Here is a 13,496-nt window from a genome sequence, read left to right on the forward strand (position 1 = left end):
ATATTTATATGTAACCTGTCAGAATTCACTGAAATAGCTCATAAATGTATTGAAATAAATTGTTAAAATTAAATCTGTATAACATCGCATTAGTTTCAACTGTTATGGTGTTATAATATATGTATAAATAAATAAATAAATAAAAATTATTCAACATAGACGTAGCAAAGATTAACTGTTCCACTTAAACTAAAGATCAGTAATATGTTTTAAATTCTTGCATTATATTCATACGTGTGTTCTTGCTTCCAAGCTGCAGATGCCATTCTGGATACCCATTCGTGTAAATGTGACAATTTTCCTCGTTTTCTAATCTTTGGTAATGTTTCCATCGCAATAAGGAACTACCTTAGTACTAAACTGCTACCACTTGTGACACGAGGAATACTTTGAAGCCTTTGTAACCTACCCTCTCCTTTAATTGTATATAGTATAATGTAGGTAACTGCAACGAATATCATTATCTTCGGACTATATGTATTCCCTATCGTAGTAACTGTTTTGACAATAATTATATTTTCATTAATATTAACTTGATTTAATATTTTATTTTCCAGCTCCTACAGCGAGTAATCACACAGCATTAAATTTATACGATGGTAAGTTATTAAAAATTATTTTGTAATAAAGAATGCTATAAAATTATATATTGGAACTTGGAATAAATATATAACATAAAAGGACTATTGATTTTCTGGCCACGTATACAATATTTCAATATAGGGTCAGCGAAAGTCGCAACGCGTTTTTACACACGTCACAAAGGATTTCGTTTAGTTTATACGATTAGCCTCGTACCTGACTTCAAACCAAAAGATCTAATCTTGGAATACCATATTAATTAAACTCGCATCATATTTCGCATGACATGGAAATTTAATCCAAAGAATGTACTTTCACTCAGTCTACTGTACTAGACCAACGCCATGAAACAAAATATATGTAATAACGAATATAACAATTCCAGCCGAACCAGAAGGTTGCTACTACAACTTCCAGCACTACGGCGAAGGCGATCGCATTATGACAAATGAGCCCTGTTTGAACTGCACATGCCACAACCGAATGCTTATGTGCTATCTGCGAGTGTGCCCCTTCACCAAACCTATCGGTCAAGACTGCACCGTGGAGAAGCGCGCGGATCAATGCTGCCCCATTGTCACCTGTCCGGACGGTAACTATATAAATTTCTCAATTTAATAATTTTGTTATTTTACAAGAGAAAAACTCAATAAAAGTATCATAAGGATATACTTTTTTAAAGTATTAGAGTTATACTGAGGAAAGCGGCGATAGCCTAGTTGGCTGTGGAACGGACTGCCGAGACGAATGTCCGCAAGTTCAAATCCCAAGGGCACACACCTCTGATCTTTCTAAAAAAATATGTGTGTATTCTTTGTGAATTATCGCTTGCTTTAACGGTGAAGGAAAACATCGTGAGGAAACCTGTATACCTAAGAAGTTCTCTATAGGAATTTTGGGATTTCGATACTATAAAAAAATCCATGACTAATTCTATCATTCCTTAGGCGCCTTATCTTGAACGAAGATATAAATTCTGAAAGAGTGATTTTGCTTTTATATTTTCTCAGGGAACAACAAAAAAAACGTTCTTTCATAAACCGTGATGTTAATGAATACAATTATTTTTTTCAGTTCCAGTTGACCTACTCACGTTAACTTCAACTACTTCGCCAGCTGAATATGGAGCAACTGGAGTTGGCAAACTTGACAAATATGGATGCAGTATCAATGGAAAATACTTCCCAGAAGGTTCTAAAGTGCCTCCGACTCCGAACAAGCCATGCGAACACTGTTACTGCATTCGAAACATGACGACCTGCGTAATGCAAGAGTGTACTCTCCACGTGGATGGATGCACCCCCATATATCACAAAGACGTTTGTTGTCCGGTTCGATACTCTTGTGGTAAGTTAAAACATGATACTGGTCCCTATTACGGATATTGCTTCGTACTTGATGAGTAGTAAAACCAAATTGTGACACACATTGCATCAATCTCTAGGTGTATAATAAATATTTAGGAAAAATCCATATGAACATTTAATTTGCTAGTATTCAATATAAGGTAGGCTTAGATATGTTGAATTAGAATAATATAGGATTCAACCGTCTTGACATAGTTAACCTCAGCACGGTCAATGCGCATCTCCTGATCGGCTCGCACATTTTTTTTACTATTCTTATTCGATTTAACCTAAGGGTTTACACTGGTGTCCCTAACCAGTTCGTTATAATACACATCCTTAGTAATCAATAAGCCGATAAGAAGGAGTATTTTTAAGAGCCGGTTGGATTATTTTTGATCTATAGAAACCAGCGCCTGACAGCGGAGTAGGATGGTGCTAAATTTATCCTTTGATTAGTCATATGTATTTTGCAATATACTCCTGCGACTTATTATGCTATGCCATTTTGTGTTACAATTGTTTCTTTTAATTGAAGTATTTAATTTTCGATATAGAATAATAAAGTATTTTTTAAACAAAATGCGTTTTGGTATCCACTTTCAGATCACCCTGAAGATGAAATACTTCTACTAGATGACAAGACAACTACCGTGCGACCAACGCCTGGATTTTTGTTGACAACTACAACAAATTCGCCTGTTACGCAATTTACCCAAGACTGTGTTCATGACGATCAAATATTTGCTGATGGAGCATTAATAAAAACTGAAAAGGCCTGCGAGCATTGCTATTGTATGAAAGGCGACATCGTATGTGTAGTCCAAGAATGTGGTACACCAATGGAAAATGAAGGCAAAAATTGTACATCCCTGCCACCAAGAGAAGGCCAATGTTGTCCTGATACATATATATGTGAAGGAGATGAATTAAATACTGAATATCCAACGGACCTAATAACAGAAAACATAATTGAGGATTTAACCACACTGTCACCTCCTAGGAGAGTCAGTGAGGGCAGTGGTTATAGGAAGGAACCAGACAACATTGATGATATGGAATCGCACCCAACCGAATCTACACATGAAGGAAGTGGAGATGCTCTTGAATCGGATCACACCATACAGATTAGCGATATGTCTACAACAGAAGATAATACTAATTATATTTATTCTACCATTCCATCTTTAGATAATGCAGACAAAGAAGATTTCGAACAAGATACTTCTGCAAAACCAAGTGATGAAACACCGAGTATCACTGATTTGGAAGATGGTTTCAAAACAACAACGATTTCGGATGTACAACACGAGATTAAACAAGATGAAAATGTAGAGCCAGACAGAGTAGAAAGCTCTACTAGTGGTATGGCTTCGTATGATCATAAATTGGAAACTTCTCCGCCCGAAGAACAAGCTGTTATTGATAAAGAAAAAATAAACGTTCCCGAAGATAAAGTAAGGCTTACAACAATGCCCTCTATTCTAGAAGAAAAAGAATCTACAACGGCTTCCAAATCTTATGAAGAAAACATTGCAACAAATGCTTTTACAGTTCAGCACGATGTACATATCTCAACAACTATACATCCCATTTTAGAAGACGAAGGTATTACAACAGAATCGGATAGAGAGCAACAAACTATAGTACCTGGATCTTTTGAAGAGCATAGCCATGATCTTGGATTACATACAGCAAGTACCACAAGCGCTCCGTTCTTAGAAGAAGTTGAGAGAATACCAACGGGTACTTATGAACAACACGTGGTCACTGATGAAATTACTGAAGGTGATACGGAGGATACTACTAAGGATAGAACAGATGCAATAACAACACCAATTTATGAAGATAGTGACAATTTAATAGACATACATAAGCATAAAGATCATTCTACAGAAACACAATCTACTTTAATTCCTAAACTGGATGAATTTGCGCATTCAACAACAATCGTTCCTAGTATAGAAGAAGCTGAAAAGACATCAACTAAGATCCCAGAAGATTTAACTACCAGCAAACCATCTGAGGAAACATTTGGAAAAGATAAATTTGTTCCAACTTCTACATATCAACCAATTACAAATGAAAGCTTAGAAGCAATAACTGCAACTTCCGAAGAACATTTGGCTACTACCCAAGAATCTTCAGATTCACAGAAAACTGCCGTTGATACTGAAAAATCGCAAACTGTAAAATACGAGAAGGTTACCGAGAAAAATACTTATGACGACCACGCTAATATTCCTACTACAGCAAGTGCTCCAGTTATTGATGAGCACGAAGAAGATTCGAAGGCCAGTGAAGTACCAGAATCAGTTACCAGTGAAGCAACAGGAAGCAAAATTACCGATGAATATGATACTGTCTCTACCATCGCCCCTAATTACCACGATCACTTAACAACGACAGAAAATAAAGATATTGTTGAATCACAAGAAAAAGCTAGTGAAAGTTCAACAAAGCCTACCTTTATTAAAGAAGGTGAAAAGGAAAGTACTCAAGATGTAAGCTATGATATTAGCACAGAAAAACATCCTGAACAAGAAACTTATGAATCACAAAAACCTGTCGGTACAAACGCTCCTATTTCAGAAGACGCTGAAATTGCAACAACTGAGTTTGTTAAAGACCAAGACTTTGTTACTACCGGAATCGTGGAACAAGACAGTGTAAAGCCAAGCAATTACGTTCCAAGTACCTCCAGTACTCCATTCTTGGAAGAAATTGAAAAACTCACCACAGAAATCTCACAAGGACATGTTGTTACTGATGTAATCACTGAGAAAGAAGATTTCAAACCACCAAAACAAGAAACATCTGACACTGAAAGTCCTCCTGCTTTAGACATAGAAGATATAACAACTTCCGTACCAGATCGAGGATTAAATACTATACCTAGCGGAATAGTTGAAGCGGAAGAAAGCTCCAAGACCTCAGAAATAACTACACCAATAAATGACTTGCAAGACAAAGACATACATGCAACTGAGGGATTAATTAGTGATAAAGAAACCCAAGGTGATGTATATTCAACAGTTGCATCTTCAATACCAGATGATTCGATTGTGAAAGATGATAAAGCTGTTGCGACGACAGAACCATTACCTAGGAAAGAAGATGAACATCATGTTGAAATAGTAAGTCCTAAGGAACCAGAGTTAGTAACGGAAGTTTCCAGAGAAAGTTTCCCAACCACAGAATCATTGGACCAACAAGAAACAAAATCTCCTTCACAATCGTCAACAGAAGAAACACCTGAAATTCATGAAAATATTCCTCACGAAGAGGCTACTGTTGAAGCACAAACGGAAGAGAATATTACCGAAAAGGGCATGAAACCCGGTATTGTAGAAGTGGTTGGACCGACGACTCAAATAACACCAAATGCGCCCGAAGTAACTACAATAAATCTTGGTGAAAATGAAATTGACGAGGATAATTTATTGTCACCCGGAAGAATACCTGGTGAAGGAGATTGTCTTTTGAACGGTGTAACCTACAAAAATGAAAGCTCTGTGCCTAACACAAATAAATGTCATTCCAATTGTAGATGTATAAGCAGTATTGTTAAGTGCAGCCCAATAATTTGCAGCGCACCACCAGAATATATAGAGAATTGTCAACCAATTTATGATTCACCAGATGCCTGCTGTCCTACGTATGTATGTGATCAATTTAGAGAAACACTTCCACCTATGCCTCACATACACATAACAACTACTGAACTTCCACAACAGCCATCCATTGAGTGTCGCGGTGATCAGTGTGAAGTACATGAAGATAAGATTCACCCGGTTGAATCTCCTGCGGTGTGCGCTAATAATGATTGTGGAAGTGAAGCCGATAAAAAGACAGATATTAGCTCTTGTGGTCCACATGGTTGTGTAGAATCTCCAGAAACACCAGAATGTACTAACGATGATTGTAAACATCCACCAACTAAAGTTCCCTTGGAAACAAAATGCGAAAGTGGTAATTGCGAATCTTCCCCAGCGAACCTGCCTCAAACCCCAGAGTGTGAAAATGGCGTGTGTAAAGACGAAAAGGTGCCTGAAATAACCCCAGAATCTTGTACTGAAGAAGGCGGTTGCAAAGGAACTGATGTAAATGTTATTCAGGATTGTGCCGATGAAAGTTGCAGAAGGAAAGAAACTTCAGATATTGAAAAGAAACCATCCTTATGTGCTGGCCCTCATTGTGAAAAAGAAACGCCAATTCAAGAACCAATAGAAACATCTACTTTGGGTGAAACGATTGAAATCAAGACAGAATCACCCGAACTTGATATTAGTGATTCTATAACAACAGAAGACGCTTTACATGATACAATTGCACCAGAAAAACACGAGGTTGTCACTGAAATCAACGCCTATGACACAACGATTTCGGTTGACTCTCATAAAGAACCGATTTCCCCAGGAATCCAAGAAGAACCTAAACTCCCAGAATTATTATCCACGGAGAAGGAATTTATAACGGAAACATATACAAAATCACCGCCACTGGCAACTGACATCATCGCTCTTTCAACTAAGATTCCTGAAGAATATGTTACCGAAAGTGATAAAGATGTTCTTCAGACAAAGATTCCTGAAGACGTTACCCAAACTCAGCAAATTATTACAGAGACATCTAAAGTTCAATATGAAGATCAATCGACATTTGAAACAAGCAAAGATGTCGATGAAGCACATACTGAACCTACGAAATACGTTCCAGATACTGAAGAAAACACCATCAAAGTTATGACAAACGACGAAATCCCGACGGAACAACCAATTGTAGTGGAAACAAACGAAATATTAGATACAACATCTAAACCCGAAGTATCGGAACCAGAAAAACTTACGACACAAATACCGGAACATGGCATAAGTGAAGTAACTGAATCGCAGGTTACTGAATTACAAGAAGGTACAACACTATCGGAAACACCTATTGTAGAACATGAAAAATACACTCAGGCTCCAGTATATGACGTTTCTAAATCCAAAGTAGTTACACCACAGACTGAGGTAGAGACCGGAGAGGAAGTAACTACTGAATACATATCTGGACCTAAAGGAACAACTCTGGCTCCTACTGATCTCCACGTTACTCAGGAGGAGTCTGATGAAAAGGTAACAAAAATGGAAATTGAAAAGGGCAATGACGAAAAGTTCACTCAGTCCCAAGAATCAGCAACTGAATCACAAGCGATTAGTTCAGAATTTTCGACACAAGAATACACTGAAGATAATCTACCACATCCAATACCTGATGAAGAACATGCATTACCGACAGAATCAAGTGCAGCAACAACTGAGCAGGATTTGAAAGCAACAGATAAAGTTACACATGTAACTGAAGAAAACGTAGTACATCCCGAAGCTAATCAGACTCAGAAGCCTGACAAAGAATATGATGTTGGTACCGAACTTCCAGTTGCATTCATTACTGAAACAATAGGATCTATATCTGAACCTTCTATCACAAAACATGAAGAGCATACAGAACATGTATTGATAAGCACTCCCTCAGAAGAAATGGAAAGTGAAATACAAAAAGATACAGATGTAGGCTCAACTCTCACGCCCCATACTGCCAAAGATGAAACAATAAATACAATTCCTGAACAAGAAGCAACTGAAGCATCACCTGGAGAACCCCACAGAAATTATGAAGAAATTTTCACAGTCACATCCGATCATGATATAAGTACGGAGTCGATAGTACTCCCAGTCACAACAGACTCAAGTCGAATTACTGAAACACCGCAAGGTGTTGACAAAGAATCAGTACAGACAGGAGAACCCGAAACAACGTCTGCCTATGCTGAACATGTTACAATGGAGCACGTAACATTACCTGAAAAAGCAACAGAAATCCCAGAAATTTTAAGTCACAAAAAAGAATATAGTTCGGAAACACCAATGGTATCGGAAAGTGGTACAGAAAAACCCACGGAGGCTGAAGAAACTATAAAACAAGAAGAGCCAAGTGCAGACAAAACTGTAAGCTCAATAACTGCCGAACCAGAATCTCAGACAGAATTATCAGAAACTGTAACAAAGAAACACCGACCAACTGTTATAGATGAAACAACAGACACGGAAATCGTGAAGGATAAAACGGAAAAACCAACACTTGTCCCAGAAACAGAAGCTACTTACGCTAGTGGTTTAGATAAATCCACAGAACATGTACAAATAGTTACGGTATTGCCAGAATCACAAGAATTATTTATTCCAGTTAAAACAGAAACTACTACTATTCTTACGCCAATTGAGAAAGAAACAGCTTCAGGCTTAACAGAAATAATTTCTGTTACTGAAAAAGCAGATGATGTTCATATCAATATTGGTAAAGTAGAAGGCAGCACAGATAAACCAATATTTGAAGGCACTTCACCGCAGTCTTACGCACCTGAAACTCAAGAACCAGAAAATAGGTACACGGAAAAGGTTCCGACAGGGTCATTCGATTCAACTACAAAAACACTCGAAGCTATAACAACAGAACCTTCTAATATATTAGTTGATACATCAACATTAGCAGCACCTGAAATTCATGAAATTCATACGGAAACAATTCCTGCTATGGAAGAAGAAATTCACACAAAGGCACCAGAAATTCAAGACACTACTAAAATTTTGGCGGTAGATATTAGCAAAGATAAAGAAGTTACTACAGAAATGGCAGTAGAACATAACACTGAAGAAGATTTAGTAACAAAAATACAAGATGACGTTACAGAACATCAAGAAATTATAACAAATGTTCCAGAAATAGATACAAGTATGTCAAGTCATGAACCCTCAGAAGCCCCAGAGGTATCTGATACAATTGTTACAGAACCACAAGATATAAATAAAGTATCAGACGAGGCACAAGTAACAGAATTACAGACTCCCTCCACAGAAACTGAATATTCAAGAACAACTGAACAACCAGAAAAAGAAGAACACATAAAACAAATTGGAGATTTACCTACCACAAATGCACCAAAAGCTCCAACTGAGGTACTGACAATCCTGGAAGTACATACTACATCACCCGATTTACAAGCTACTGTGGGTGAATCAGTAAGTACAGATCGAGAAGAGATCACATTATCGTCAGCCTCACCCGATATTTCAGAAAAAGTATCTGTCACTGTAACGGAATATGATCATTTAGTAACAACAGTACCAGAATCATCAAGTATAAAATCAGAAGAACCAAGTACATCTTTGCCACATGATGCCTTCACTCATCACGAAATCACGCCAACAATTTCATCTGAATCCATAACCGAAGAAATAATAGAAGGAAGTTCCCGCATTCCAGATTTAGAAAAGGTCGAACATGAAGAGCCAATCACAAAAGCCCCGGAGCCGATTGCAAATGTAGATGATGTCACGCCATCAGATGATTCTCATACTGTTCTACAAGAAACAGCTACTGAGAAAGGAGAAGATGTGGAGGTAAGCACGGAACCTCTATTGCAAACTGTATCAGAATCGCATGATCAGAGTGAGCGTCCTAAACCGACATCTGTACCAGTACCCGACCTGTTAGAAACTACGCCATACCTTGTAGAATTACAAGAACACACACATATGACTATACAAGAAGTAACCACATCATCTCCAATCGAAAAAGAAATCATAACGGAACAAATAGTTACGGAAAAAATTGGAAACGAGCATGCCGTTTCAGAGATAACTACTGAAGCTTATGTTAACAAACAAACGGAAATTCAGGAACCAACGAAACATTACGAAGAATCTTCGACGTTACTAGAAACACTTGAGAAAACTACTCAAGCGACTCAGTTGAAAGATGAACAATCAATACCAACGATTCAACCTGTAGAAATTGATGTTAAGGAAACAACTATATACAAAGATAAAGATTTAACTACGTTAGCCCCCACGCAATTAACAGAAGTAGAAAAGGAAGCTACTCCAGAAGCGGTTGTTACTGATAATATAGAGAAAACAGTAACGACTTCTGAAAAACCAGTACAAAGTGATTTGACAGTTGGGATTACAACACCGGAAGAAACTACTGTTTTGTCTACAGAAAAATCGGATAAAACGGAAGAATTACCAACACAGTCACCGGTAACCATTGATAAAATCACTAAGCCCGAAGAAAAACCTGTAGAATTACCGACACCTTTACCAGATTTGTCAAAACCGGGTACAAGCGACTCTCAGCCAACCGACGAAGTACCAATCCCTGATGAAGAAACACACTTCCCTTCGAGTGGAAGCAGCGGATATGGTGGCGAGCCGGATTATGTAGAAGAAGATCAAGCCTTTGGGCCTGGAACATGCCGTTATGGTGGAAAAGTATACGTATCGGCGCAACAAATACCCAGAGATGACCCTTGTGACTTCTGCTTCTGTTTCAGAAGTGACATCATTTGCTTACAACAAAGTTGTCCTCCGCCCATACATGGATGTCATGAAGAACCAATACAAGGTTTCTGTTGCCCCCGGTATGAATGTCCTGTATCCATGGCGACAACTCTCAATGTCACCACGACCACGACAACAACAACAACAACACTGCCACCACATTTCCCGACTCATTCTTATAAAGGTGCCGCCCAAAGAAGAGGCTGCCAGATAAAGGGACATACATACAAAGTAGGGGAAGTTGTACGCAGTTCATCAGGACCATGTTTACATTGCACGTGAGTATAATTATTTAATCTTCATACCCTCTAGCCATTAGATGACCTCGTTCATGTTCCATCGATGGCCCGCTGCGGAATTACTGTGAAAAATAAATTTAAATCATCTTTTATTATTACAGATGTGGAGGAGACGGTCAAATGAAATGCGATCCTAAGGCATGCACTCCGGAACCCATGCTGAGGCAAATGATAGCAGCGGCCGTGTCGGCTAAACGACGAAGGTGAAAACCCAAGCCAAGCTCATTAATTATCTCAAACATGACATCACAGGGATAAACCACCTGTGTGATAAATATTTCCATCTACTTTTCTATGCACAAGAATAATGCTCAATTCAAATTATCCCGATGGAGTAGTTTAAGATTTCGTGTCATAATTATGTAGTTATGGGTTACAAAAAATCTTTTTGTTACTTTTCATAAAGTGTCGTGGCACGCACAACTCAATATAAGGAAACAACCTTGACTGTGATTAAAATATTTAATTATTTCGAAATCAGAAATTTTGAAACAATTTTTGGGTCTTCATGTAAGGCTAATTTATTATATTATTATTTATCTTTTTTAATAACGTCAGTGCCAAACGATAGTAGTGCTAAGTTGTAAACGACTATGCCTTTATGATAAAGAGGTTCGAAATTGTTTTAAAAATATTGAGTAATTCAATCCAGTCTAATGTATTTGACCAAAGCGAAGCTGTTTGAACTAAAAATACAATAGCAGCTCAAGCTTCGAAGGTCATTTAGATCGCCGAAATCTTGACCATTATATTCATATATAACACGTACATTTTATTGTTTTACCGATTAAAACTTAGTCAATTTCTTTATTTTTACACGATGTTACAGTATTTGTTCTAGTATCGTGTAAATTTGAAGTTATCTTAAGGAACCCTGATGTTGTAAATGCCTTACTTAATTTGTAATAATTTATATATTTAGGTGTATAGTACTTAAGCCATGTTTTGAGACCAGTGACTATTATAATTTTAGAAGTAAAATGAAGGCCCTTTATAGAGAAAAGCCTCAGTCGACGCGTCGCACTGCGCACGGCCTTGGCCGGGGCTTTTCCTCCTTTCACGTTTTACAGAAAGTGACTATACTTGTTTTCTTTAACTCGTGGAAGATGCACATTTTACTAGCACTTTTCAGTGTCGGTGGCCGATATTTTAATCGTTTTGTAAAGAACTTTTACAATATGATAACAATATAAAAACATATTGTAGTAACTTTTATAACTTTTGATATTAAAGTGCTGGTAGATTTTAATACATGAAAATAACACAGATCGAGGGGGATACGAAAGTTAAGTAAACTTTTGCGTTCGCCCTGGTTTAGGAACACTTGTGAAGACTAAAGTGAACGATCGCATTAATTCGTACCAACCTCCGTCTGTATACTCAGGTTGTAGGTATATTTCTTATTATTTATTTAAAATTGTAGCAATAAAGAGAAATCATTATAAATTTCAGTTTTTGTTTACTGTAATGCATAAATGTTTTATTGAAAATTTCTGTGTCAAAATAATTTATGCACGTCAAACAATAATAATAAAATGTCCATACTTTATTCAATGTTTTACCGAGTAAAGCTATGATCTAGCTATCTGTACAACTGTGGATAAGAATTTTAAATAAAAATTTTCAAGTGATATTGATATTTTATTTTTATTAGATATAATTAGTACTGATTACTTGAACTCACATGCTTCTTTTTAATAAGTATTGCTCGCGGCTTCGCCTGCGTGAAAATATTTCCCGATACAAAAATTATAAATCACTGATAGCGATTTGTAGCGCCTTCAATACAACGCCAGCGCCATCAACTTAAAAAAATAAATAAAAATTTTCACACGTAATTTTATGATTAAAGAAAATAATTATTGCAGACGAAATATGACCGACGACACAATATTCCGTGTGAAGTAATTTACAGTCGTCATTAGTAATTATTTAAAAAAACAGATATTCTAGAACTGAACCATTAGAGATAATATATAAAAGACTAGCTTTTGCTCGCGGCTTCGCCCGCGTTACGGAGTTTTCCGGGATAAAAGTCCCACTATATATTTTCCCGGGATAGTAGCCTATAACCTTCCTAGGGTCTTATACTAATCTCCATACCAAATTTTGCTTTCTTATACCACGTCTTATGTCACGTATCCTATGTCCGTCTCCTAGTTCTAAGCTACCTCTCCATCAATTTTCAGCCAAATCGGTTCATCCGTTCTTGAGTTATAAATAGTGTCACTAACACCACTTTCTTTTATATATATAGATTTGAAAACATAATTTCTAATTTGTCAGCTTCAGCGAAATTTCTAGTTAGTCTCGTTTTCTTCCGCATTTTCAAGAATTTCTAATATTTCTATATTTTTATATAAGTCTTTGAAGTCATAGGTGACCTGACAAATATCCTCGAAGATCAAAATTATACTCTAACAACTACTTTGTACATGGCATTATTTGAAACGATTTAAGAATTTATTTTCTTTTTATATAGGAGCTTTTCATTTTTTACTTAATCTTTTTTAGTTCAGTAATATTAGTAGTTCAATAATTGAACAAATTTAATTTCAAAACACCCAAGTATACACATTAAATTTGAACACTTTTTAGTTTATTTTAGCAAATAATAAAAATATTGTAGACACAAAATTAAATGATTAAAACTGTTTAACTTGTTAGTAGCTTATTTTAACCGACAGGGAACAGTAACCATGACATTATAATAAACAATACTGTAAATAGTATAATATAATAGACAGAATAATATACAATACTAAAGTCTGATAAAATGTTACTACTAGATAACAATAAGAGTTGATAGTCTTAAATTGATGAATAGACTTTGTTCTAACACTTCTCTTTCAATCGAACAGTTTATCGCAACCGCAAAACAG

The 13,496-nt window shown here is 36.6% G+C and overlaps 1 protein-coding gene across 2 annotated transcripts in view; it reads left to right on the forward strand.

Annotated features, from left to right (window-relative positions):
• The window catches only part of LOC115449077 (titin), a 35,166-nt gene extending 22,919 nt beyond the window's left edge, over positions 1-12,247 (forward strand). For both annotated transcript variants that reach the window (XM_030176781.2, XM_030176782.2), the window contains exons 3-7: positions 558-599; positions 968-1,174; positions 1,657-1,929; positions 2,535-10,593; positions 10,716-12,247. In XM_030176781.2, coding sequence (XP_030032641.2) covers positions 558-599; positions 968-1,174; positions 1,657-1,929; positions 2,535-10,593; positions 10,716-10,821 — 8,687 coding nt within the window. In that variant the 3' untranslated portion in view covers positions 10,822-12,247. The remainder of the gene's footprint in view (positions 1-557; positions 600-967; positions 1,175-1,656; positions 1,930-2,534; positions 10,594-10,715) is intronic.
• The last annotated feature ends 1,249 nt before the right edge of the window (positions 12,248-13,496 follow it).

The sequence above is a fragment of the Manduca sexta genome, chromosome 17 (genome assembly GCF_014839805.1).
Source record: "Manduca sexta isolate Smith_Timp_Sample1 chromosome 17, JHU_Msex_v1.0, whole genome shotgun sequence".
Taxonomy (NCBI): domain Eukaryota; kingdom Metazoa; phylum Arthropoda; class Insecta; order Lepidoptera; family Sphingidae; genus Manduca; species Manduca sexta.